Source organism: Bubalus kerabau, chromosome 2 (assembly GCF_029407905.1).
Source record: "Bubalus kerabau isolate K-KA32 ecotype Philippines breed swamp buffalo chromosome 2, PCC_UOA_SB_1v2, whole genome shotgun sequence".
Taxonomy (NCBI): domain Eukaryota; kingdom Metazoa; phylum Chordata; class Mammalia; order Artiodactyla; family Bovidae; genus Bubalus; species Bubalus kerabau.
The window spans coordinates 112,583,435-112,609,760 of NC_073625.1; the positions used below are offsets into that span (position 1 = coordinate 112,583,435).

At 38.2% G+C, this 26,326-nt stretch overlaps 1 protein-coding gene across 9 annotated transcripts in view; it reads right to left on the reverse strand.

Moving 5' to 3' along the window:
* The window catches only part of GOLGB1 (golgin B1), a 75,716-nt gene extending 55,173 nt beyond the window's left edge, over positions 1-20,543 (reverse strand). For 4 of the 9 annotated variants that reach the window (XM_055568348.1, XM_055568347.1, XM_055568349.1 and 1 more), the window contains exons 1-6: positions 20,383-20,542; positions 8,701-8,795; positions 7,160-7,312; positions 6,809-6,961; positions 4,717-4,845; positions 1,778-1,903 (exon numbers count right to left, since the gene is read on the reverse strand). In XM_055568348.1, the coding sequence (XP_055424323.1) occupies positions 1,778-1,903; positions 4,717-4,845; positions 6,809-6,961; positions 7,160-7,312; positions 8,701-8,793 (654 nt within the window). In that variant the 5' untranslated portion in view covers positions 8,794-8,795; positions 20,383-20,542. Of the gene's footprint in view, positions 1-1,777; positions 1,904-4,716; positions 4,846-6,808; positions 6,962-7,159; positions 7,313-8,700; positions 8,796-14,565; positions 14,885-20,382 lie in introns of all 9 variants that reach the window. The other 5 variants (XM_055568345.1, XM_055568346.1, XM_055568350.1 and 2 more) reach the window with 5 other exon arrangements.
* Positions 20,544-26,326: the final 5,783 nt, after the last annotated feature.

The window sequence follows — 26,326 nt, forward strand, 5'->3', positions numbered from 1 at the left end:
TCTTTTATTTATTTATTTTTTAATTGAAGGATAATTGCTTTACAGAATTTTGTTGGTTTCCGCCATTATCTGGATTTTGATGTCACTATAAATTTGAAATCCTGTGTTTCAAATATATAGGCACTGGAGTCCTTCATTAGCCAAACATATCTACACATCCTTTCCTATAAATGTACCATGTTCTTTTTCCTGAGACTTTGCTCACACCATTCCCCACAATTGGAATACCCTTTCCCCACCCTGTTGAAACTATATTATCTACCCATCATTGTTTTACCTAAATCCTGAGTCTTCCATGTAAGATTCCTTGGTTGTCATATGCACAGTAACCTCTTTCACCTCACAAAATACTTTGTATTGCTGCTTGCTCTGAACATTCTGAATGGCTTATATTATGATGGATCAGTTAATACATTTGTGTGTGTGTGCGTGTGTGTGTGCGTATACCCATACACCTTGGCTTTCCATATAGTAAGCCACTCGGTAAAAATATTCTGTATTTTCCCATCCTACATCATATAATGTATACAAAAAAGGACATGATAAAAGCTAATACACAAAACTTAAGATCTTAGAATATCCAATTTTAAATTTATACACAGTAGTAGGTCATCCATCGGAGAAGGCAATGGCACTCCACTCCAGTACTCTTGCCTAGAAAATCCCATGGATGGAGGAGCCTGGTAGGCTGCAGTCCATGGGGATGCTACGAGTCGGACGTGACTGAGCGACTACACTTTCACTTTCATGCAATGGAGAAGGAAATGGCAACCCACTCCAGTGTCCTTGCCTGGAGAATCCCAGGGACGGGGGAGCCTGGTGGGCTGCCATCTATGGGGTTGCACAGAGTCAGGCACGACTGAAGAGACTTAGCAGCAGCAGCAGGTCATCCATAGACAGTACCACTAATACTACAAGTTATCAATAAACACCAAACACCCAATGGATAAGGCACTTATTGTGCAAGGGCACTAGAAGGGAAAAAAATGTTTCTTGAGTCATTCGAGCATTATCAAAGGAAAAATAAAAGAGTGAGTGGTCAAATGGGAAATTCAGAAAAATAGAAAGAATTGAGAATGGCAGTTCAAATAGTAGCAGAAAACAACTACTGGTCCTGGTAGCAGAATAATTTCTGGTTATAGCAGAAACAACTATAAAGAAGAAAGTTACATACTGGCGCCTTTTAACATTGAACCACATAACTTGTACCACCTTCTCATTACATAATACTTTGATTATAATTTAAATTCTCATTAAGATTTTACTATGAAGAATGGACTTAGTCATTTGTATTTCTTTTGGTTTATCTAACAGTCTCTTTGGAACTCAGCATAAGCTCATTCCTTTCTAAAAGACTGAATCTTTGTATACTATTAAAACCAAGTTTCTGGGCCTGCAGAACTAAGAAACAGCCATAAATTAGGCTATGGTGTATTCAACAAGGTAAATAACACTTCTAATTTCTTCTTCTACCACACCCTTCTACTTTCTACTGTAACATTCTAGCTACTATACTTTTACCTACTAAAGTTTTAAAAATAGACTGAATTGATTTGTCACGTAATAATCTTAAGCTTTTTTTCCATTTTGTCATATATTTCATGAGCTACATTATTTTTTCTTTTTTTAATTTTTTTATTGGAGGAATATTGCTTTACAATGTTCTGTTTCTGCTGTACAACAATACAAGTATACATATTCCCCCTCCCTCTCCCACCCTAATTTTAAACTTTCATGATTCTTTACTCTAATGAATCTGAGGTACCTCCCACCCTACCTGAGCAGCTTGCTCTGCCTGTGTCTGGCTGAGCTGAGTTTGCAAAGTGCTAATGAGTTCCTCCTTCTCTTGGAGCTGCTTCTTCATCATTAAAAATTCTTCCATCTCTGTTGAACTCTTAGCAGACTGAAGACATAGAAGGAAACAAATATTTAAGCAAAAGAACTGGCACTCTTAATTCTCTGACCTCCCTTTTCATTTGCCCTAAATACCTACCAATATCCTTCTAATTTCCATTTAACACTGAAGGGAATTGCATGAACTGTGGTTTTTTAAAAAAATTACCAAAATTACTTGTCAGAGGGAAACCAAAACAAGGGCAGCAGTTTTTCAATTTCTCTGACTCCTCACACAGAAACAGACAGTACAACTAGATAATAAAACCAAAAATCCATGGACAATATTTACAGTAAAATTAGGAAGGCAGTACAACAAACACTAAAATACACATAGGTAGGGACAAACCACCAAAAGACTCTGGTATCAAAGTCTGTGCAATAGGAGAAAGGCAGGAACAGAGCAACATCTGATTGCTTTGAGAACAGGAAAACCCCCAAATGGTTAATAAATTCTTACTGGGAAGCACAGTTGGCCAATCTTAGGACAACAGCTTGAGTTGGCAAAGCTTTTCCATTCTCTGATTCTGGCCAAGTAAAGGGGTCCACAGTAAAGAGGACAAAAAGGCTAGAACAATCTGGCCCACTGGAAGTTTGAAAACTAATTCATTAGGACTGCCACCCAAAATACAAACTGCACCAAGAATAAACTTCCAGGTGTGAAACAGAAATTAAGCAGAATAGGGATAACAGAAACAGAAGACAAAGAAGGGCTACACATGTGCTATACAATTCATCATCGACTAGCCACATGTGGCTATCAAGGGCTTGAAATATGCCCAATGTAAGTGAGAAATTAAATTATTAATATTAGTTCATTTTAATTAATTTAAGAATAAATTATTTTCCATTAAATACAATTATGCTTTTGTATGATTATATTTCACTTTACCTGCTGCATCATGCAACATACTGTTGAACTGCTGTGCAAGTAATAAGTGTGCACGTTGCTCCTAGTGTTACAATAAACACATCAGCTAGCCAGCCAGTGTCAATGGACTGATGCAATTTAAATGATTTCTTAATACACCTATGTGATGTGCTTACTTGAATACTTAATGAAGAGAGTATGAATAATAGTTGACATCTATGTAAATCATAATTATGATTAAACCATAATATACTTAATTAATTAAAATATAAATATTTATTTTTATTATTTTTCTAGTTCAAAAATAAGTAGAGATATACTTTTAAATTTAAAATAAAGGTATACTACTGATGCACAGATCATACCTTTTATTTCTAAGTAGTATCCCATTGTGTATTTAAATATTCTCCTGCTGACAGATAAGTTATTTCTAGCTTTTGGTTTCACAAGTAAAGCTGCTATGCACATGCATATACAAGTCCTTTTGTGAACATGTGCTTCCATTTCTCACACATGTTGCTTTAAAGTTGATTTTTTTCAAATTAACTATCCTAAATAATTAGCCAGTTTCTAAATATGGATGCAAATATTAAAGGAAAATGATGTTTGGCCCTCAGTTCAGTGACAGGGAAGTTTCTAAATAAGTATGGAACAATATAAGTATATGAGTCTATTTTCTCAACTGGAAATTTTATGAAATCTAAACACATATGAAGTATTTCCAATGAAAATTTAGCATCCAAGTTGAGATATAAATATAAAATACATACTAAATGTAAGACTTGGTGCAGAAAAAAGAATGTAAATTAACATAAAAATAATTTTTATATTAATCTGAAAAGTATATTTTTAATATACTGGGCTAAAATAAATAATTGTTAAAATTAATTTTACCTGTTTCTTCTTTATCTTTTGCAATATAGCTGCTAAAAAATTTAAAATTATGCATGTGACTCACATTATATTACTATCGAGCAATGTTGGTATAGATCAGAGTGAAGGGCAGAGGGAAGGCCAGGAAACCTCAGAAATCCACCTGTCTTATCTTTGAACACAACACAAAAATAACAAAAAAGAGAAGTCTGTTAAATAAAAAACATTTTCCTGAATCAGGCCTCCTTCAATAAGTTTAGGAAAATTAATTTCACACAAAAATAAGAAACATAAAAGGATCAAGGTCAAATCCCATCCAAAGTTATCATTAAAAAAAAAAAAGAAGAAAACCAAGCAGGTGAGAAAAGCATACCATAGGCAAGCTCAAAGTCAAAATTGCAATCTATTTCAAAAGGTGTTTTTAAAAATAAGAAAATTATATAAGACACAAAAGAACAGTTTTAAAATCAGAATTAGAAAAATTCAGAAATGAGGTGACAAAATTCAGGAAAATTTTGATTCTTTTGAATCAAAATGAGTCCTGAAAAGAACACAAACAAGAACACAAAACACAAAACAATTTATTTTGAACACAAAACAATCTACAATAGTAAATAAACACGAAATAGAATGCCTTAAAGAAGAAAAAAAAAAGAAGAAACTTTTGAAAATGAAGAGATAAAAAGGAACTGAAAGTGACAAATATGGAAGATAATCAAAGGTGAAACATATGGGTAATAGAAGTCCCTAAAGAAGAAAACAGACCAAATACTACAAGCTATATGATTCAAGAAAACTCTTCTGAAATAAAATGTGTGAAACCATGTATTTAAAAAGATATCTGGCTATCTACAAATATCAACCATGGATGATAAACACCAATGCACAGTCTAGTAGAATTACTAGACTTAGTGGAGAAGGAAAGACAAGAGGAAAGAAAAGGGAAGGGAACAAGGAAGGAAGGAGTTGATAGAGACATAGAAAAATATTATATGACTTTTGTTGTTACTTAGTATAATAATCCATTGGGCTTTAGTAATTTGTTAACTTAATGATTATGAGGTAACTTACACCCCTACCTGTGTAGCTTGGTTTGCCTGTGCCTGGGTAAGTTGGGCTTGCAAACTGGTAATTAGTTCCTCTTTCTCCTGGAGTTTATGTTTTATCTTTTCTACTTCTCTCTCTTCCTCTGTAGAACTCTTGTCATGCTGAAAACGCAGGAAATAAAGTTATTTATTTAAAAGAATCTAATTTGCCCTATACAGCTCCTTGATTATAGTTCCAATAAATGGGAGCAAAAAATAACACTTGACCTAACAACAAGGAAGCAATCTTAGAGTTTTCGAGTTTGAGTATGGCCAAGAAGTTCCTGTCAGACCCATTCTTTCTCACTATAAACTGGACAAGATAGACAAATAGCTATCTGAAAACGATGGAGAGCAACTAGAAGCAGGAGGATACCAGAAGGGAGTCGATACCTGGGAGAAATGACACCAAATTTCCTATTTTTATAGTTTTTAGTCTGAGGGCAAAATCAGTCAGTGCCATACAGGACTAAAACTTAACATAAAACTCATAATCCCACTGCCTTGAAGAACTAGAGGGCAGGATTCAGGAAAACACAGCTGCTAAGTGAAGGACAAAAAAATCATAAAAGAGACAGGAGGGGAGGAATTAACATATTTCAACAGTCTTTTTTTTTTCCCCAAAAGCTCTTCTTTCGACTGAACCAGATGCCTCCCAACTGAATTCACCACCACTCCTTGCCCTCCAAAATGAACCTGTTCTGCTTATTGGAACCACACAGAATAATTTTACACTTTCTTTCACATAACAGTCTGTCAAGTATCTGAGGACTGCCATCATTTCAACTACACTTTCCAGAGACTATCAAGCTCTGTCATGGGTAAACAATAGTTAAAGAGCTGCTGTGACTGGCTGCTGAAACTTAGAAATCATTTAATCCAACCCTTTTATTTAACAGAGGAAGGAAATGAAGCTACATGATGCTGATTTGTTTAAGGTCTCAGAGCTTTAAAAAAGAGGGGGCAGGTATAAAATGGATAATTTAAAAATATAACAACATAGCAGAGGGAAAAGTAAGAAGAACAAAGTCACATGGGGAGAGACAGGTTGGTGCTACCACGGCCTGAAAGAATAATGAGAGGAAAAAACCAGTAAGTAAGAAAAGAAGAATCCAGATGAAGGCATTATTTGAGAAGAATAAGAGAAGCTTCTAAAATCAGCTTTGAGAAGCTAAATAAGGCCATCTATCAATGCAGGAAAAGTAATATCTTCTGAGCATTAGACTCAGGAAGGAAAGACTAACCAGTGTACTAGCAACCCCAGGGTTATGCCTACAGAATTGATTAAAGTCTCATTTCCCAAGAACTAAAATTATTGTGGATAAGAGTACTAGCAAGTCAAAAAATAAAACATGGTGTAAGCTAAAACAAATTAAAAGATCTCTTACGTAGAGTGACATCTAAGCCAACTGTAATGTGTACATCTGACGGGGCTGGTCTCTCTTTATTCTATACCAAATTTGTCAAAAGTTTCTTGTTCTCTAACTAGCTGACTGAACGTGAATATTTGGGAAATATAGTAAGAACAAGTACTAGAACAATGCTCAATTTCTCAAAAGGCAACACTTGGCTTACTCCTTTCTCTTATCTTCTACCTTAAACTGTTTGTTGGTGGCAGTCATAAACCTAGAGCGCATCCCTTACTGGAGCCCAAGATAATCCAGCTGATTAAGCCCACAATGCATGAAACTATTCAAAGTACTATTATGTGGCCACATGAAGACAAAGCATATTCTGTCACTAAATTAAAGAATTTCAGAGCTGGGAGAAACCTTAGAGATCACTTAGTTTACTCTTCTAACCAAGGATTCAAAAGCTAAATGCCTCACTTCAATATTTACTTCTTCTTGTTAGCCTTTTTAATTCTCTCCAAGTGTAGGTTACAACTGATATTTAACTGCCATGTTTTTTGTTGGCCTTTTATTCTGTGCTTGGTCCATAGCCCAGTTAGACTGAGAGCTCAATAAAAGGATAGCATTTAGTGCTGCGTTACTTCAGCCTCATAAATTTTTGTGATTAGTGAAGATCTGCTACAATGAGAGGCTTTTGCTCCTGAGGAAGTGTATATTATACCCAGTCACTATACCTTGGAGAGTTGTTCCTCTGACTGAGGTTCGGTGGACAGAACAGTCCCTCCTTGTGCCTTCATCTCTTCTATGTGTTTATTCAAAGAAGTTAATTTGGCCTTAGCATGAAGTTTTAGCTTTTTTATTTTGTTATCAGCAGCTTTTCTTTCTTCCTGTCAGAGAACAATGATGGTAAATACAAAAATGTTTATTCATCACTTATCCAGTATATAACAAAAGTTATTCTCAGTAGGCATCATCTTACGGTATTAGGGAAATCAGATTCTCTAATAATCTAAGTGAAGAGAAAAACTGAAGTTACTGTTATGTCTGCCTTTTATCAAATGCTTGGCAAGAAAGGACAATGGTACCTGTAGAACTTCATCCTTCTGCTGCAATTCAGCATCCTTCTGTCTAATGATTTCTTTTAGTTCCACCACCAGCTGTTCTACATAAGCCAGGCGCTCCAGAACATCCTCTTGTGTTCTATCATTAAATTCCATGTCAGATTCTTGGGGTAATTCCTGGTATTTAGACAAAAAGTTGCCAATTTATGAGTGAAAAGGTATCAACTTCCCAACAGGAGTTTCTTCATTCCAACTCCATCTTATCTCTTGTCCTTACTTAAGAAATCTTTCCAAGGAGATGGGAGTTCAAGGGCAGAGCATGGGTTGGAGGAAAGAAAGGGGCCTTAGGTGTCAAGAATGGGGCTTGGCTTATGTAAATCTTGCAGTCTAGTGGTCTAATTCTCTGGGACTGAATTCCCTAGGCTGCGGAAAACCCTCCAGAGATGTTGCTTGGGTTTTATTAGAAGGGCTGTTTGGAATGGATGAGAGTTGCAAAAAAGGAGGGGGTGCAGAGGATGGCTGAGGGTGGAGGAGGAGGGTGGGTAGGGAGGGGGAGTGAAGTAAGTGTGCATGTACACTATAAGGCATTTAATGCTGTGTGGGGGTGGACAGAGACTCATACTTACCTGGCAGGGGAAATAAAAATTTTAAAAATGGTTTAATTTTAAAAGACACCTTTTCAATAATAATTACCCAATATTATATTATCCAATAATTATTATCAGAGCCATTGCAATACATGTTATTTTGCAAATGTTAACCATTTACAAACATTATCTCATTTACAGTCTTATCATACTAATTTTACCAAAGAGAAAAATAAAGGGAAGCAAAGATCACATAACATTAAGTGAAAGAGCCCAAAATTTAAAATTAAGAGAGTAGTTGAATAAAATTCTCTTAACCACCAGGGAACACTGCTTGTCTTTTCAGAAAGTGAAAGGACTTTGATTCCTATGTGACCTTCAAAAACTACAATACAAACTATAAGAGAAGGGCTAGATGAGTTTATAACGGCAAACAGTCTGAAACCAGAAAGTTGCTCCATTTCTTGTTTCAGACGTTTCCTGTGAAACAAGAGAACATACCTGAGTTAAAATAATCTAGTACTAAACAAGCCCCAGGGAAACAAATGAAGACAATCTTTCTAATCTTATCCAGGACTTGATTTCCATCGAAAAGTGAAGTCGCTCAGTCGTGTCCGACTCTTTGCGACCCCATGGACAGTAGCCTGCACCAGGCTCCTCCATCCATGGGATTTTTTAGGCAAGAGTACTGGAGTGGGTTGCCATTTCCTTCTTCAGGGAATCTTCCCGACCCAGGGATCAAACCCAGGTCTCCCGCATTGCAGACAGACGCTTTACCATCTGAGCCACCAGGCAAGTCCATTACTGAGCCTTACAGGCTACAACCTTACAGGAAAAGAATCATTTACAAAGTCTCAATATTTTTCTTCATCTTCTCTTCCACCTAGCATAAGGGAGGCTGCTCACACTCTTTCATCTTAAATTCTTGTCAACAGGGAATATACATCTCATCAGCTTAATCAGAACAGAGCTACTCACAGGTTCTAAGGAAGCCCTCATATTCTCATCCGTGTCATCTCCCGATAATTCATGTAAAACAACATTTGCCAATCCTGACAGTCGACTCAGCATTTCTGCAAGAAAAGAAAACGTAAGAATCAGTCAAATGGACACGTGTTTCTCCTCTGATGGTAACTGTACCATCTATCAGTGAAATAAGAAAACTGTGCAGGTGATACACACATATATATTAGACTACACAGCATGACGGTGGCTTTAAACAGGCTTCTGAGGATGTGCAGCGTAGTGACACACTTCTTTTCAGTGATAACTACACAGAGATTTTTAAGCACCATCACTAATGTTTTTTAAATGAAATACAAATACATAATTGTTAGTGCAAAATAACATACCTAAAGGTTATCTTTAATGCTTACAGGTTTCCTTTAATCATAATTTCATGGGCAAACATGGAATTCTAACTATTCTTTCCCCTGTCAGACTACTGTCCACTTCTAATTTGTCAAATACACTCCATCGTTCAACAAATGTTTTTCTTTCTACCTGCATAAGTTAATAAAACTGAAAATAGAAAAATAGAGAAAATGAATAAAACCAAAAGTTGATTCTTTGAAGAAATGGATAAAATATAACAAAGCTCAGTTAGGCTGACAACAAAAAAAGAGAGAAGACACAAATTATTAACATTAGATATGAAAGAGGAAAGAAACATTACTACTGACCTAAGGAAAACTATAAATAACTCTATGCCTATAAATTCATCAACATAGATGAACTAGGCCTTGAAAGATAACAAGCCACCAAATCTCACGTAAGAAGAAACAGAACCTGAAAACCAGCCCCCCACACATACTCTTCCTCTTTTTTTCTTATTTATTTAATCATTCATTCATTTAGATCAGTATCACTTGCCAGTCCATAAAGCCCTTAAAAGTGAGAATATTAATGTTCTGATAGGAAAAATAAACTGGACCATGCATAGCATTATCATATGCAATTATGGTAAATTTTATGCTGACTAACAAAATATTATTTGGGTTTTAAAATCCTCAGCAGGAAGAAACAGAAATGTAAAAGCTATAGCACTTAAATAAAGCTAGACTGCTAACATTTTCTTTTACTTAGAGTATTAATAGTGTTCAGAGCAGCCACGGTCCCTAATTAAGAAATGGCAAGACATTTGTTTCTATGCTGTGCTTAGTCGCTCAGTCATATCCAACTTTTTGCGACTCCATGGACTGTAGCCTGCCAGGCACCTCTGTCCAAGGGGATTCTCCAGACAGAAATACTGGAGTGGGTTGAGATCTTCCAAACCCAGGGATCAAACCCAGGTCTCCCACATTGCAGGCAGATTCTTTACCATCTGAGTCACCAGGGAAGCCCAACAATAGTGGAGAGGGTAGACTGTCCCTTCTCCAGGGGATCTTCAAAACCCAGGAATAGAACTGGGATCTTCTGCATAGAAGGCCAATTCTTCACCAGCTGAGCTACCAGGGAAGCTCTTTGTTTCTGTAACGGGTTACTAAGATAAGCAGTATATGGCATTTTTAAAAGATGCGTACAACAGGAAAGGAGGAGAGAATCACTCCTAGGAGAGGAACATAGGACCATATATAACTAACTACTGAAATGGCAATGTAAGAGTCATATACAAGTGCTTAGGAACATAATTTCATGCAAAGATGGGCACAATAAAGGACAGAAATGGCATGGACCTAACAGAAGCAGAAGAATACACAGAAGAACTATACAAAAAAGATCTTCATGACCCTGATAACCACGATGGGGTGAGCACTCACCTAGAGGCAGACATCCTGGAATGAGAAGTCAAGTGGGCCTTAGAAAGCATCACTATGAACAAAGCTAGTGGAGGTGATGGAATTCCAGTTGAGCTATTTCAAATCCTCAAAGATGATGCTGTGAAAGTGATGCACTCAGTATGCCAGCAAATTTGGAAAACTCAGCAGTGGCCACAGGACTGGAAAAGGTCAGTTTTCATTCCAATCTCAAAGAAAAGCAATGCCAAAGAATGTTCATAGTACAGCACAATTGCCCTCATCTCACACACTAGCAAAGTAATGGTCAAAATTCTCCAAGATGGGCTTCAACAGTATGTGAACTGTGAACTTCCAGATGTTCAAGCTGGATTTAGAAAAGGCAGAGGAACCAGAGATCAAATTGCCAACATCTGCTGGATCATCGAAAAAGCAAGAGAGTTACAGAAAAACATCTACTTCTTCTTTATTGACTATGCTAAAGCCTTTGTGTGGATCACAACAAACTGTGGAAAATTCTTAGAGATGGGAATACCAGACCACCTAACCTGCCTCCTGAGAGATCTATACACAGGTCAAGAAGTAACAGAACTGGAGATGGAACAACAGACTGGTTCTAAATCAGGAAAGGAGTACGTCAAGGCTGTATACTGTCACCCTGCTTATTTAATGTCTATGCAGAGTACATCATGCAAAATGCGGGGCTGGATAAAGCACAAGCTGGAATCAAGATTGCTGGGAGAAATATCAATAACGTCAGATATGTAGATAACACCACCCTTATGGCAGAAAGCAAAGAAGAACTTTAAAAAGCTTCTTGATGAAAGTGAAACAGGAGAGTGAAAATGTTGGCTTAAAACTCAACATTGAGAAAACTAAGATCATGGTCCCATCACTTCATGGCAAATAGATGGGGAAACAATGGAAACAGTGAGAGACTTTATTTTCTTGGGCTCCAAAATCACTGCAGATGGTGACTGCAGCCATGAAATTAAAAGACACTTGCTCCCTGGAAGAAAAGCTATAACCAACCTAGACAGCATATTAAAAAGCAGAGATATTACTCTGGCAACAAAGGTCTGTCTAGTCAAGGCTATGGTTTGTCCAGTAGTCATGTATGGATGTGAGAGCTGGACTATAAAAAGCTGAGGGCCGAAGAATTGATGCTTTTGAACTGTGGTGTTGGAGAAGACTCTTGAGAGTCCCTTGGACTGCAAGGAGATCCAACCAGTCCATTCTGAAGGAGATCAGCCCTGGGATTTCTTTGGAAGGAATGAAGCTGAAGCTGAAACTCCAGTACTTTGGCCACCTGATACAAAGAACTGACTCATCTGAAAAGACCCTGAGGCTGGGAAAGATTGGGGGCAGGAGGAGAAGTGGACAACAGAGGATGACATAGTTGGATGGCATCACCGACTCAATGGACATGAGCTTGAGTAAACTCTGGGAGTTGGTAATGGACAGGGAGGACTGGCGTGCTGCAGTCCATGGTATCGCAAAGAGTCAGACACAACTGAGTAACTGAACTGAAGGAACATAATAATCACTCATCAAGTTATGAGACTCATAAATACAGTTGTTAAGAAAACAAACAAAACTCACCAGGACACAGACTCTAAACTTTCTTTTCAACTCTAGTGATTCAATTTATGTAGGAACCATTACTGATGGAAATGAACACTATAACTAAAGAGTCTTTATTAGGCACAGAAATTTGTACTAATCAAAGAGTCATAATAGAACCTAACTTACCAAACATAATCACTTTATCTTCAGATTTTTCAGACTCTGTTAAGAATAATAGCAGGAAAAAAAAAAAATACAACCAACTGATGGGACTCTGAGAAGATGGCAGTAGCAGACAGCATACCTTTTGGATCTTCCTAAATTCCCATATAAAAACAGACAAAACAACTAGATAACAAAATTTTAAAAACCCATAGACAGTCTTTACCAAAACAAACAAGCAACAAATAATGAGACACAGTTTCCCACAAACTCCAGAGTAAACGTGGATATAGAAAAAATATCCAAGCCACAAGATTCATAGTCATCCAAGGAAGAAGGGGGAACCAAAGGGTAGCAGAATGTGCCACTCATTCCAAAATATGCCACTTGGCATAAGGATTATTTTTTGAGCTAAAGACAGCTGGAAAACAGCAGGTACAGGTAGAGTGTGCTGATCTCCCCTTTTCTTCCTAAAAGGAAGAGCTAAAACACTCACATGAAAGATGTTCTCTCTATACCATGAAGAAAATAATACTGTTATCTCCAGGGAAGGGAGCTAAGGCCAAAAGAATTTATAAAGCCAAATCTTATAAATTAACCCTTATCTTCCTAGTCACTGGTCTGTGATTAACGACCTCCTTGTCTTGTCTCATTTTCACAAACATTAACATGAGTTTGGGAGAAGTCAAGTCCAACCTTCACTGATGACCTTTAAGGGGCTCAAGATTTTTGTGGAAGAAGTAAGTGCAACTGTGATGGAAACAGTAAGAGAACTATCAGTAGAATTAAAAGTAGAGGCTGAAAATGTGACTGAATTGCTGCAATCTCAAGATAAATCTTTTACAGACGAGGGGTTGCTGCTTCTAGATGAGCAAAGAAAGTGGTTTCATGAGATGGAATCTATTACTGGTGAACAAACTATGAAGACTGTTGAAATGACAACAATTTAGAATATTACATAAACTCAGTTGATAAAGTAGTGACAGGGTGTGAGAGGATCTACTCCAATTTTCAAAGAAATTCTACTGTGTGTAAAATGCTATCAAACAGCACTGCATGCTAAGGAGTATTTGTTCATGAAAGGAGAGTTAATTGGTATAGCAAAGTTCATTGCTGCCTTATTTTTAAAAATTGCCACAACCATTCTAACTTTCAGCAACTACCACCCTGATCAGTCAGCACCCATGAACATCGAGGCAAGATCCTGTACCAGCAAAAAGGACATCAATGGAGAAGGGAGTGAAATCCAAAGTATGGAGTTCAGTAGTGCACCAGTGTTGGTTTTCTAGTTTTGACAAATGCCTTTTACTAATGTTAACGTGTTAATGTTAGAGACTACTGCGTGAGAGGTACAGTGAACTCTGAATTATCTTTGTATACTTTCTATGATAAATTTAAAATTATTCCTAATAATTTGTTTCTTTAAAAAATTCAAAGAAATAAATAGTAAAGAAGGAATCAAGAGAAGTAATAAATACTGAAGGTAGGCAATGAGGATAGGATTTCCTGAAAAAGAAAACCAAAGCAAAGGTACCGAACACACACACACACACACAAAGTCCAAGAGCACTTATCTAAAAAATTTTTTAAAGATTTGAAGTAACATATTGAAAGAAGCCATCAGGTACCTGAGAATATCAACCCAAAATGACCGGCAAGACACTCTAGTAAAATTTTTTAAAATCCTTTGAGATTTAGGCTGAAATATCATGTGACTTATAAGCCAACAACAACAACAGCAACAACAAAAAGACTCTCAGACTTTTCATCAGTAATATTTTTGCCAGGAAAAAAAAAATGGAGTTACAGATTTGAGATATTTAAGGTAAGAAAAGGTGAGTTAAAGATTTTATTTTTAGCAAAAATGACCTGCATATGTAAGGAGCACAGACAGAATATTATAAACTTGCAAGAAAATTCATGATAAATTTTCCCAGGAGCCTTTCCTAAGGCATCTGTTAAGAGAGAGAGCTTGAGACAACCAAAATGACTAAAGAAACATCATCATAAGGACTGGTGATAAGCACTAAATATGTTACTCATAGAACTAAGGCCAGGATGTAGAGAGAATAGTATTTAATGATTCTGTGCTCTGAGAACACATAGGCCTCCAATTTTAAAAATTGGGGAAAACATGAATAGCATATGTAAAAGAAACAATTAAATTTTTAAAAATCAAAGTTGGTGGTGATCATTATCAGTATTATTATTCCTTAACTATTACATGCTTCCTGTGGACTCAAAGTAATTATAGGCATAGTAATTCTATTATATACTCATTATGGAAACATATAATACAAAAGAAATTAAGAACCCCCAAGTAACAACTAATCTTGAATTTCAAGCAAAAGTGTTACTATGAACCTACAGGGTATTTTACCTTAGTAAATATACTTTCCTAGCTCTGTCCATCCGGAGAAGGCAAAGGCAACCCACTCCAGTACTCTTGCCTGGAAAATCCCATGGACGGAGGAGTCTGGTAGGCTGTAGTCCATGGAGTCGCTAAGAGTCGGACACGACTGAGCGACTTCACTTTCACTTTTCACTTTCCTGCATTGGAGAAGGCAATGGCAACCCACTCCAGTGTTCTTGCCTGGAGAATCCCAGGGATGGGGAAGCCTGGTGGGCTGCCGTCTATGGGGTCGCACAGAGTCGGACACGACTGAAGTGACTTAGCAGCAGCAGCAACAGCAGCAGCTCTGTCCGTCAAAAAAACAATGACAAACTGAAAAGCAGTATCTCTAGTGCCTAGACTGGAGTCTTAAAACACTATTTCCCATTTAAAAAAATAGAAAGACAGAAGTAACTTTAAAAATAAAATAGGAGGGCTTCTTAGAGAAAATGACTGATTTCAGTTCTGAAGCAGGAAATGGCACAAAATGAGCCTGAAACATCTTATCACACAAAACAGCAAGGGAACTATCAGACTAATGTAGAGTCCTGTTAAAGGGGCCCAAGAAACAAACTGAAGAGGTTCCCACAGGACAAAGGAACAACTGAGTTTCTAATAAGAATATGAATTAAATTGCAACAGATATTTAAATCCACAAAATATTAAAATCCAGAAGTTCATAATGATAAACTGGTCATCATCTGAACTAAGAATTGTGAAAACTAGGTTAAGTACAAGGATTTTCTTGTCTTTTCTGTTTGGACTTAACCACTTAGGAAGCAAATAGTAGACGAGGGGACACATCTCTACTTATAAAGTTATTCCAGGTAACAATGAAAACAATGGTAGAACTGGAATATCTAGTCTAATATTTTGCAACTCTAATGAATTCATGGATCTAGACATTGAACATCAAGAGCTGCTACCCTCAAAGAAGAGCAAAACCAGACATCATGTGCCATTTGATGAAAGAACACACCACCACTTATAGACTTCCCAAAGGGATTGAATCTCAGTCTGGTAAAGTCTCTGGATCCAGCTGCCAATTTCCAGGAAATGCAGAGGACAGAGGAATACGCCGAACTGCTCCATGAAAGTGCAATTCCCAGACTGTGGGGAAAAGGCCTCGGTTCTTCAACAGAAACTGAAAAAAACCCAGGATGGTATGCCTAGATCAAATTTTTTACATATCATCATTAGCCACGCAGAATGTGATGGACATGTAATTTCTACCGTGAAAATATGAATTTTTTTCATTTTCCAAATATAAAATTAAAATCCTCAATATTTCTCAAAGCGAACACTGCCCCCAATCCACCATTACAACACATGAGATTTTGACGTCTAGAAGGGTCAGCATCCTACGAATTATTGCACATGAACAACACATCCAGATGAACATAGGATAATGATAATATTAATGATAACAATTACTGAACATCTGTATCAAACACTCTATATACATTTTTTTCCTAATCATTAAATCTGAAAAATAGGTATTATCATCATCCTCATCTTTTATAGATGAAAAAACTGACACTCAGAGAAACTAAAACTTTTTAAGATCCCTCAGCTAAATAAGCATTATTGAATAAGATAAATGCTCATTCAATGGAAAATGTGTTCTCTCAAAACTGTTTAAAAATTTTTATATTTGAAGGGAAAGATCAGTACCAGGGAAGAATTACTTCAGGCCAAAGTAAAAGGAATTTCTCAAAGACTGATTCAACAATCCTGAGAGGTCCTGAGTAGATGGCACAGTAGGAAGAGCAAAAAACTGGGAGCCAGGCACTGAGCTTTCAGTCCTGCCTCCAGCACAACGTTGTATTATACTGGTAAGTCACTTGCCAGTTTCCACATCTTAAAATGAATAAGATTAACAAGGAGCATCCTAATGCCCAGTATTATGACTCCATGATGCAAGAGTGATTTCTATAGCTGGTGACATTAAAGGAATTCATAGCAGTATAAAATGAAGGCCATCCTGGGCACCTACGGTTAAGTGCTTTAGGCAGCTCAGAGGCTGGGGCCTTGAGGGCAAGAGAGCCACAAGTAGCCATGCTTAAGTTAAATGAAGAAAGATGGATCTCTGCCTCTGATAGGCTCACTGTGGGACAGAAATGGGTAAAAGCACATATAAAAATTAGTAAAGGGGGAAATATATAGTAATAAATTCATTTAAGGAATATCTGTGACTATGGGACAATCGGTGCTCTTGCTGTTATTATATAAGCACCAAAAGCACAAATAGCAACCTGGGAAAAGAATAAAATAAAAAGCTTTATGCCAAGGCTGGAGTTCAATAAAACATTCAGGCAAATAAAACAATCTGCCAAAGTCAGTGCTGGCCACACCTTCTACAAACTCTGTCACAGGATCTCAACACTTTTGTGTTGAGGTGGCATTTGGAATTCAATGAGTCTTCTTTTTTCAGTCTTCACTGCTAATAATAATTTTTAAAATAGCCACTGTGTATGAGTATTATGTTAAGAATCACAAAAATATAAAAAGAAATATATGGCATGTCCCTAACCAGAGAGAATCCAGTACAAAATGCATGGGAAAATAAACTAACTGAAGACAGTGGGTGTATGTCTGTGACTACATGCATACACACCATTTGCTCTGGAATTTAATCACATTTCCCACTGAAACAACAACACAGAAAATGGTTGTAGTTCCAGGTCACTCCTCAAACTTATTCAATGCATGTTTAATTGCCCCTCAGTAGTTTTCCTTAATTCTAAGTGATCCTCAACCAGTTTGAGAAACTAATAGGAATGGTGATATATAGCTGGGAAAATAATATGCAATATTATGATATAATTTTAGAATTAGAAAATGAAAAACTATTTTTCATGATATGAAAAAAATACTGCTTTCATTCAAGAAATTTAGAAATAATGGTAGTAATATAATCGATATACACAGTACTATACACTAAGTATTACTCTAATCACTTTACTTATAATTATTTAACCTCATCATTTTACTTATATTATTATTAAAACAACTCCAAGGAGGTTCTTTGGATATTCCCAGTATTAATGTGAATAAACTAAGGCATAGGCAGGCTATTTTCCCAGTCACATAGCTCAACAAAGCTTCTTGACTGGTAGAGACACAGATGATAACCTATTTTCTAAGCAAACTCATCACCCAACATTCTTTACTAGGGCTGAAAATAGGGCTTGGAGGCATGAGGGCACCCATATGCTTATATATACTTATAGTTATATAACCACTTTTTTTTGCCCCCCAACAGTAGTAAAGTAAAATGACTCAGAGTGGTAGGGCCCCAGAGAATTCCATATTACTTATACCATAGATAGGCTCATGCAAGGGCACAAAGGATATATGTACATGCTATTCACTACAGCAGTATTTGGGATGGCTAATGACTGAAAACAGTCTCCATGTCCATCAGTAGGGGACAGGCTAAATATATTTTGATATTTCTACAAGGCAAAGCTGAACAGCCTTTTAAAAGAACGGAGTAGTTTTATACTTATGGATAAGGAAAAACCACCTTTTAGTATGAAAAGAGACAAAAAAAGTGTAAAATAACAGTTACATTATTATTCAACTTGGGTGAGAGAGAAAAGGAGAGAGATGCTTAATACAGACGTGCTTGAATATGATTAGAAAATTTCTTAACAATAAAGAAATTATTTACAGTGTGTACTTCTGGGAAGTAGAGAATGGGGAAAAGGATCAGTATACAGCAGAGAAAGAGATCTGTGTTTTGATATCCTTTTGTAGTGAATTTACTTTTACCAAAAGCACGTATTGCTGATTTTATATTAGCTTAATTAAAAATGGAGTATTACAGATCCTAACATCTTTTCAAATAGTGGTTCCTAACAATAGGCCGGTATGTAATGATCAGTGGGGAGATGTGTCCCAAATAATTTATTTCTAATAGTTGTTAAGCTAGAGAAGTTTATGAATTATTTATTTTTTATCAATAAGAATAAAATCAGCATCTCTTTAATTAATCCACTAATACAAAGGGGAAAGAAAGACACTTTTAAGATTCAAACAGAAGGAAAAAAAAAAAGAATTGCATTAAGAAAGGCTGCATCCCAGAGGAATGGAGGTCCTCAAAAAATAAAAAAGGCTTCTCCCCATCTGGAAGTCCTTAGGGATGCAAACACTTTGCAAAAAGTAAGGAAACACCTTTATGTAATCTCTAGATTGGGTTGGGAGTGTCCCAGAAAATGAGAAGGAATTTTTCATCCTTTTTAATGTTTTTGTATAGTTTATAAATTATATTTACAGTGCTATTAATATACTATTTATAATTAAGTATACAGTATTTAGAGGACGGTTGCTCAAATATGTTTTACTGATAGAGCAAACAGTCAAAAATGTTTGGAAACTACTGATATAGTCCAACAAATTTAACACGGTTAAGAGGAAAGCATAAATGATCCTTTCATGGTCAAAGGATAAAAATTAAAAGCTGTGTAACAGTGTACGATGTCTGAAGTTTTTGAATTCTCTTCAGTTCTTTCCGGTATCAATCCATGACCATATCCTGCCACTTCCCCCAAAGAACATTTCCTGATTCTGACCATCCATAATCATTCTGACCATCCCAATTTAATTCCTTCATTCTTTTGAAAAGGCCTCCAGACTATCTGTATGGAGTTCTTCACTGCCAGCTTGTTCAGAACTGTGAGATTTTTTTTTCTTAAACTTTTCATTTTTCTATTGGAATATACCTGATTAATAATGTGACAGTTTCAAGTGCAGGGAGAGGGACTTACCTATACATATACACGTATCCATTCTCCCCCAAACTCCCCTCCCATCCAGGCTGCAACATAACATTAAACAGAGTTCCCTGTGCTATAATACAGTAGATTCTTGGTGGGTATCCATTTTAAAAATAGCAGTGTGTATATATTGAGAGTCTTTAAAAGCTCATCCAGTGATTTTTAAATATCTCTGGCCTTCTTAAATTGTCTTCTCCCTACAGACCAACTGGAACTCTTAAAGTCAGACAAAAATTCCTCAGTTGTCCAGCGGCTCATCCTCCCTTTCACACTCCTACACGTCACTCCTGTTATGCAGAATAAACACAATCCACACCAGCAAATCAATATCAACTCCCCCACCCCCACCCCGCCACACACACACACACCCAACTCTCTTCAGGATTCCCTTTCCTCTTACAGCCTGCCCACCTCTGATTTCTGGGATTTTAGTGTTGATGGGATCGCACGATTAGTCCTTCTCTGAATCTCTCCAGCAACTCATTAGCGGGATCGTTCTATAAGCCCTCTTTGGCATTATTATCCCCAACGTTTCTGCGATCTCTGCCCTCAAGACTTTCGATTTGTTTGGGTCCCGCTTCCCTTCCCGACACTAAGTTTGTTTAGGGCCGGAGCGCAGGGCCCGGGCAGGTTCTCTCCGACGCCGGCTGCTGCGTACGCAGGTCAGCCTGAGAAGGCCGCTCAGGAACAAGGCCGTGAGGACAGGAATGTCCGGAACGCCTTTCTCCATCGCTCCTGGAGGAGAAACTTCCTGGGGAGGGGACAGACAGTGGATATGTGTCTAGAGGCCGCATAGGGCGACCCCGAAGCCATCCGGCGGGGCCAGAAGGCGTGTGGATGATTACAACTAGGCCTGGTAGGTGAAAGGAGGCGGATAGAAGGGCCAGATCCTGGGCTGAATCAGGAGAGGCGGGACGGGGAGAGGACCGAGTGTAGCTGCTTCGGCAGCCCCGCGGGCCCTGTGGCGGGGGTGACCGTTACAAGACTCAAGAAGGCGAAGAGTTGGGGAATGTCCCCCACTCACCTGGAAGAGGCTGTCGCCGGAGGCTCCAGCTGCCCCCTCCCAAATTTAAGCCACGTCAGCTCAGGAATCCCGTACGCGACACCTATCACCGCCGCGCCCCGCCAAGGGACTCAGCCACTCGCAGTTGGGACGGAAGATAGGATTAGGATATGGGCCAATCAGGACGGTCGGCAGGACGTTACCAGGGAGACCAGGCACGCCTTGTTTGTAACTAACCCATCAACAATGCAAGAGACCAATCGATGTCGGCAAATGCTCCGCTTCCTCAAAGAAACAGCCAATGGACTCTGAAGAGCGGGGCAAGGGCGGAGTCAAACGCGAGCAAGTGTTCCGGAAGAAAATCTGTGGAAGAGCCGGAAATGCCGGGAGGGCGGGCGTTCTGCTTAGGGTCAGGTGTTTCCAAAGTGAGGTGGGTCGGGAGATTTCTTCTAATTCCTCCACTAGGTTGACCGTGCCTGACTTAGATTACGGCTTGGGTTTTTGCAGAGACACTGCACAGCAGAAATCAGCTGCCATTAGGATTGTTGAATGAGACGTGAGAAGGGAGTGGGGATATGAGTTTTGCTCGTGGAGTCATAAAATATTACAGCCGGAAAGTAGGTTGTCTAATATGACCTTTTCCCTTTACTGATAAAAATGAGAATCAGGTTAAAGTGACTCGCCCAAAGACAGTGACTTACTAATGAAACTCGGGCTAGAACCTGGCGTCGGTATGAAACGGTCAGAGGTGTTTCTAAGGACATGAGTGAGAGAGAACGGTGAATACTAGGAAATGCCTTTTAAGAAGTGGAGCTTAAATTGGCTCTTAGGCAGAGACTGAGGGTTCGGTTCCTGGAACAGGAGTCAGTGACGCGCTCCGGTAACAGCCCAAGAAACATCATTCTCTCCTTAAGTCCCCAAGGAAAGAGGGGAAGTAGCCAGTTCCTGTGATTTCAGGCATTGTCTTGACGATGAGTATTATTTGAATTGTTGAGTCTTACTGTGTACCAGGCACTGAGCCCACTATATGCATCCTCACCCTAATCCTTACATAACCCTTTGAGGTTCAGTAAGGCCTCTGCTCACTACCCATTTAGAATTGTAATCGCCTTTAATTACTGTGTACTTTTCTTGGACCTGTACATATAGCTGCAGTCAAGAAAGAAAAGTTACTGCCCTTTTGAAAATAACAATTTAGCAAAGAGAGAGAAAAACAGTTGGCCCTTCAACAACACAGGTGTGTGTTGCACTTATACACTATATACACTTGTACACTAATTTTTAAAAAAAAATAATAAATATTACACTGTTTGGCCTGTGGTTGGTTCAACCTGTGAATATAGAACCACCTGTAAGGAAGAAACAGGTATAGGGAGAACCAACTGTGATTTATTCTGGGGTTTAGGATTGCAGAGGGTCCCTCCCCATAATTCCCACACTGTTCAAGGATCAACCTTAATATGGTAGATGGCAAAATGCCTAGGGAAAAATAAGCAGAGAAGGGGTATAGTGGGTTCAAGGGATTGCAGCTTTAGAAAAACCGAGACAAGGCATGCTGGCTTTTGTTTCTCTTGTACTTCTTGAAACTTGGAACATAGAGGGCAGCCCTTCCAGGGCCAAGGTGAGCCAGGGCTTGCAGGGCTTATTCTGCAGGCTCTCCCAAAGATTTTATTTGAGGTCAGTGAACAGGGGAATGTTGCTGATTATCAACTGCAGCTGTTCAGGGTTAAGGCACCCAGCTGACTGTATCGACAGCTGTAATTTCCCCCTGATAATTTGCAGGCCTCTCAAGTATCTGGTCTCTGTGAGTTATATTTAAATACAGGCATCAAATAAAATCCTTAGGAATTAGGATTCCAGAGGGGACGAAGAAGCCTAAATTATAAGATCTGGACTTTGTATGAAAATATCTGTGTATACTTGCCTACAGAGGTCTGGGTCTTTATTGGCTATATTCCTCTACATCAGCAAAAATCCCAGAAGGATCCAGAATGTACCAAATATCCAATACTCAAAGTTTAAGAAAATATTGTTCTTCTGAAACCCCTGGTTCTCAGAAGTAATGAGTCAGGGGTGTTCCTCTGGAAGTGCAGAGATACCTCTGCATACTTCGGTGCCCATCTCTTGACTAGGGGCTGCCTGCAGAATGTAGCCACAGCAGATGGGAACTGGTGTCCCACCTATGATGAAACCAGAGGGACCACTGCTCTGTGAACTACTTGGGCCTTGCTCTGGTGTCCCAAGGAGGCCAATATGACATCAGCTAGATTTCAGGCCATTTGTCTCTATGTTGGTATTGGTAGTCATCCTTCATGTTAATTAACTCCTAGATCTGATGTCAGAGGAGGCTGTCTACAGGAACTGGAACTTTTGTTCTTTTTTTGAGCTTTCTTGAACTTTTCCTCATGGGAATGTTAGCACTCCTGATTAGGCACTAGACCCATGGAGAGACCGATCTGATTTTAGGAAAACTGAGACCAGGCCTGATGACTTTTGTTTCAGCTTCTTGTCTCCTTGAAACTTGGAAGGTACAGCAGCACTTGATGTGTATTTCCCAACTCAGCTCCAGTTTTTGCTCTCCCTGGGTCCCTATGGATAGTTCTATCTTTGAGGATGGAAGAGGTTGGGCTCTGAAGGCCTCTTCTATCTGTGAAGCTGCAGGTGTCTCCTTACCTCCTGCTGGATGAACTTTGGGATGGGGAACAAGGATGGCAGATTGTTTCTTGAGAGGGTTTTAAGTGCAGAATGGATGTTCTGGTACAGGCTTCTCAGAGGCATCAGAGATGCCTGAGGGATACAGATAACTTGCCAACTTATGCTCCTGTCTTGATACTATTTTTCAGTTCTTTCTGAGCATCCTCAAGCAGTAATTTTGCCCAAAGAGGGGCAGGGCCAAGCAGTAGCCCTAGCACATGGGAGAAGAGGAGAGCTGAAGAGGCCAGGCTTCCTTGCCTGGGAGGTGACAAGAGTTGTCTCCCAGGCATGGTCTTTCTAGGAGCTGCTCTGTGGCATTTTGTGGAGGAGAAAAAACATTCATGCCATAGGAACTCAGCTACTGTTTCTGTATGAATTGTTACTGAGCATTTCCAATATATGAAGAAGTCATATGAGGAGCAATGGTGACTTTCTTATCCTGAGGCACTTACAGCCAAGAGCATGAGGAATCTGAAATCAAAGAGAAAATTCCTAATCATTCAGAAAATTCCTCTCATTCTTCACTGATTCAACAAATACTAAGCACCAACCATGTGTCAGGCACTGATGTGGTTTATTTTTTCACCTGGAATCTAAGAATAAATCTCAGGCCTTTAAGCAAGCTTTGTGATGGAGACTTTTCTAGCCCTTCAATTTGAAGAATGTTCTTATCATGTATCTTAGGGAATGTGGCAGGCCCCTCTTTTGGAGAGTACTCTAAAAGTCCTTCAGGAGACAACTGTATTTAATGAGAATATACTGGCACAAAGAGGCCACTAGAACTCAAGTTACACATCAAAAAGACATCTCTGATATGCTTCATAGGTACTTTCAAGGACTGTATCACTAAAGCCTACCCTCATCAATATTCCTAGTTAAGAACATCACCAAGATGAACAAAGTCACTTCACCATCACTGATATAATAAATTGGATAATTTGCATTTAGAGAAGATATTGTGAGAAAGTCTATAGACCTCCTATACATCTTTAAATTGTCCCAGGTGTGTCCTGCTCAATGAACTTTCCTTAATTAGAAGCTTTTTTTTAACAATTAAGATATTTTCTGCGTTTACTACTTTAGAGTTCTAAGCATGCTGTTTAGGAAAGTATATTCAACCAAGAGTCAAAACTAAGTTATTAATAGGTTTTATATAACCAGCAGTTAACAACCTGTCTTCTGATTCCTGAAGTAAGTGCAGCCCTAGCCTTTCTCTCCTGCTTTATTCATCTCAGCCTTCAGGATAACCAAGCTCATTTCCTTTCCTTACACACATTTTAATTGAGTTGACAGACATAGGAAAGACTGGTTAATATGAATGAAAGATTTGGCTGCATAATTTATAGATCCAGGAATAAGACACCTTATAGGATTCCTGAAGGGACATGTGTTGAGTCTCCACTCCCTGGGAGACTCTCCCATCAAGCTATGTGACTTCTTTACACTTGTGTAGTGTGGAGGGTTGTATATTCTAGAGATAGCCATCTAGGACCTCGCCTCCACTCTCTTGTCTTCTGCATGTCATATGGGCATTCTATGAAGCCAGTTTATTCCTTTCATATTTATTATTTTAACTTGATTTACTTAATCTTTTATTCTGCCTTTTTTTTAGTATATTACATGAAAAGTCAAAGCACTTAAAATTGCTTGGTCTCTTAATGAAGGGCAAGACCACTTTTTCGTATGTGCTAGGCAAATCCACATTCAACAAATAATTACCAAGTACCTTCTTCATAATACATTGGTTGAATAAATATAGTATTTTTTCATTCTCTCTCCATGAAACACTCTTCTTTTACTCCTTGAGCTGCTCAGTTCATTTTTTGTTTCACTTCTTTGAGTGGCTTCTTCTCACCATCTCCCAGATTAAGTGACTCTTAGGTATACATTATTTCCTGCAAAATAATAGTCATCACACATTAAATAATTTCTTTGTTAAATGTTTATCTCTTCTTTTGGAACATAAGCTCCATTAGCAGAAACCGTATCTGCCTTCTGCATCTAGCACAGGATTTTTTACATCATAGATGCTTATAGGTATTCACTAAATGAATAGTATGTTAGTTTAAAATCTCTGATATAATAGACACTTTCTCAAGTACTGAGAACTCAGTCTTTAATGATTAACTGAACACCTCAAAGTGCATAAGTATTGCAATAATATATATAAAGTGGGCTTCTTTGGTACCTCAGCTGGTAAAGAATCCTCCTGCAATACAGGAGACCCCAGTTGAATTACTGGGTCGGGAAGATCCCCTGGAGAAGGAATGGCTACCCAATCCAGTGTTCCTGCCAGGAGAATCCCACGGACAGAGAAGCCTGGTGGGCTGCAGTCCAGGGGGTTGCAAAGAGTCAAACACTACTAAGCAACTAAGCACATTGCAGTAATACTGAAGGGACTAAAAAAATTATAGCGCACCATCCCAACTCTGAAGAAGTGTTCTGTAAAACAAATGGGACATTTTCACACAACTAATTAAATATCTACAAAAATCTCAAGTACCAAAAGAGTGAGTGAGTGAGGAAATGATTAACTGAAATGAATAAGGGGTTCATTTTAGAATTGTTTAGACCTGGCTTTAAACTTGGGCAAATTAGTCAATGTCTCACAGCTTCAGTTTTCACATCTATAAAATGAAAATTATAAATGTTCCTATCTTGTAGGGTTGTTGTAAGGAATAAATGAGATGATTATAAAATACTTACCAGAGTCAGGCATATATCACACAATAAATGTTTACTATTTAGCAGTAGCAGTAGTAGTATAATTAGGTTCCTGAAAAGAGGCAAGGCAGGATGATTTGATGACAGGTCTATGAATAGCATATCCTTAAATTCTCAAATAGACTAGGGAAGGGACCAACTGCTAAAGACTAATGCTGCAATGATTATGTTAGATCAAGAGTTCTTAAACCTTTAGGTTTCAGGACTGCCTAATATACTTAAATATTAGTTAGGACTCAGGATTAGGGTTCTCCAGAAAAAGAGAAACTTATGTCTTTTCTAATAGATAAATAGTTATATATGCACTCATCTCACATGCTAGTAAAATGATGCTTAAAATTCTCCAAGCCAGGCTTCAGCTATATGTGAACCGTGAACTTCCAGATGTTCAAGCTTGTTTTAGAAAAGGCAGAGGAACCAGAGATCAAATTGCCAACATCTGCTGGATCATCGAAAAAGCAAGAGAGTTCCAGAAAAACATCTATTTCTGCTTTATTGACTATGCCAAAGCCTTTGACTGTGTGGATCACAATAAACCATGGGAAAT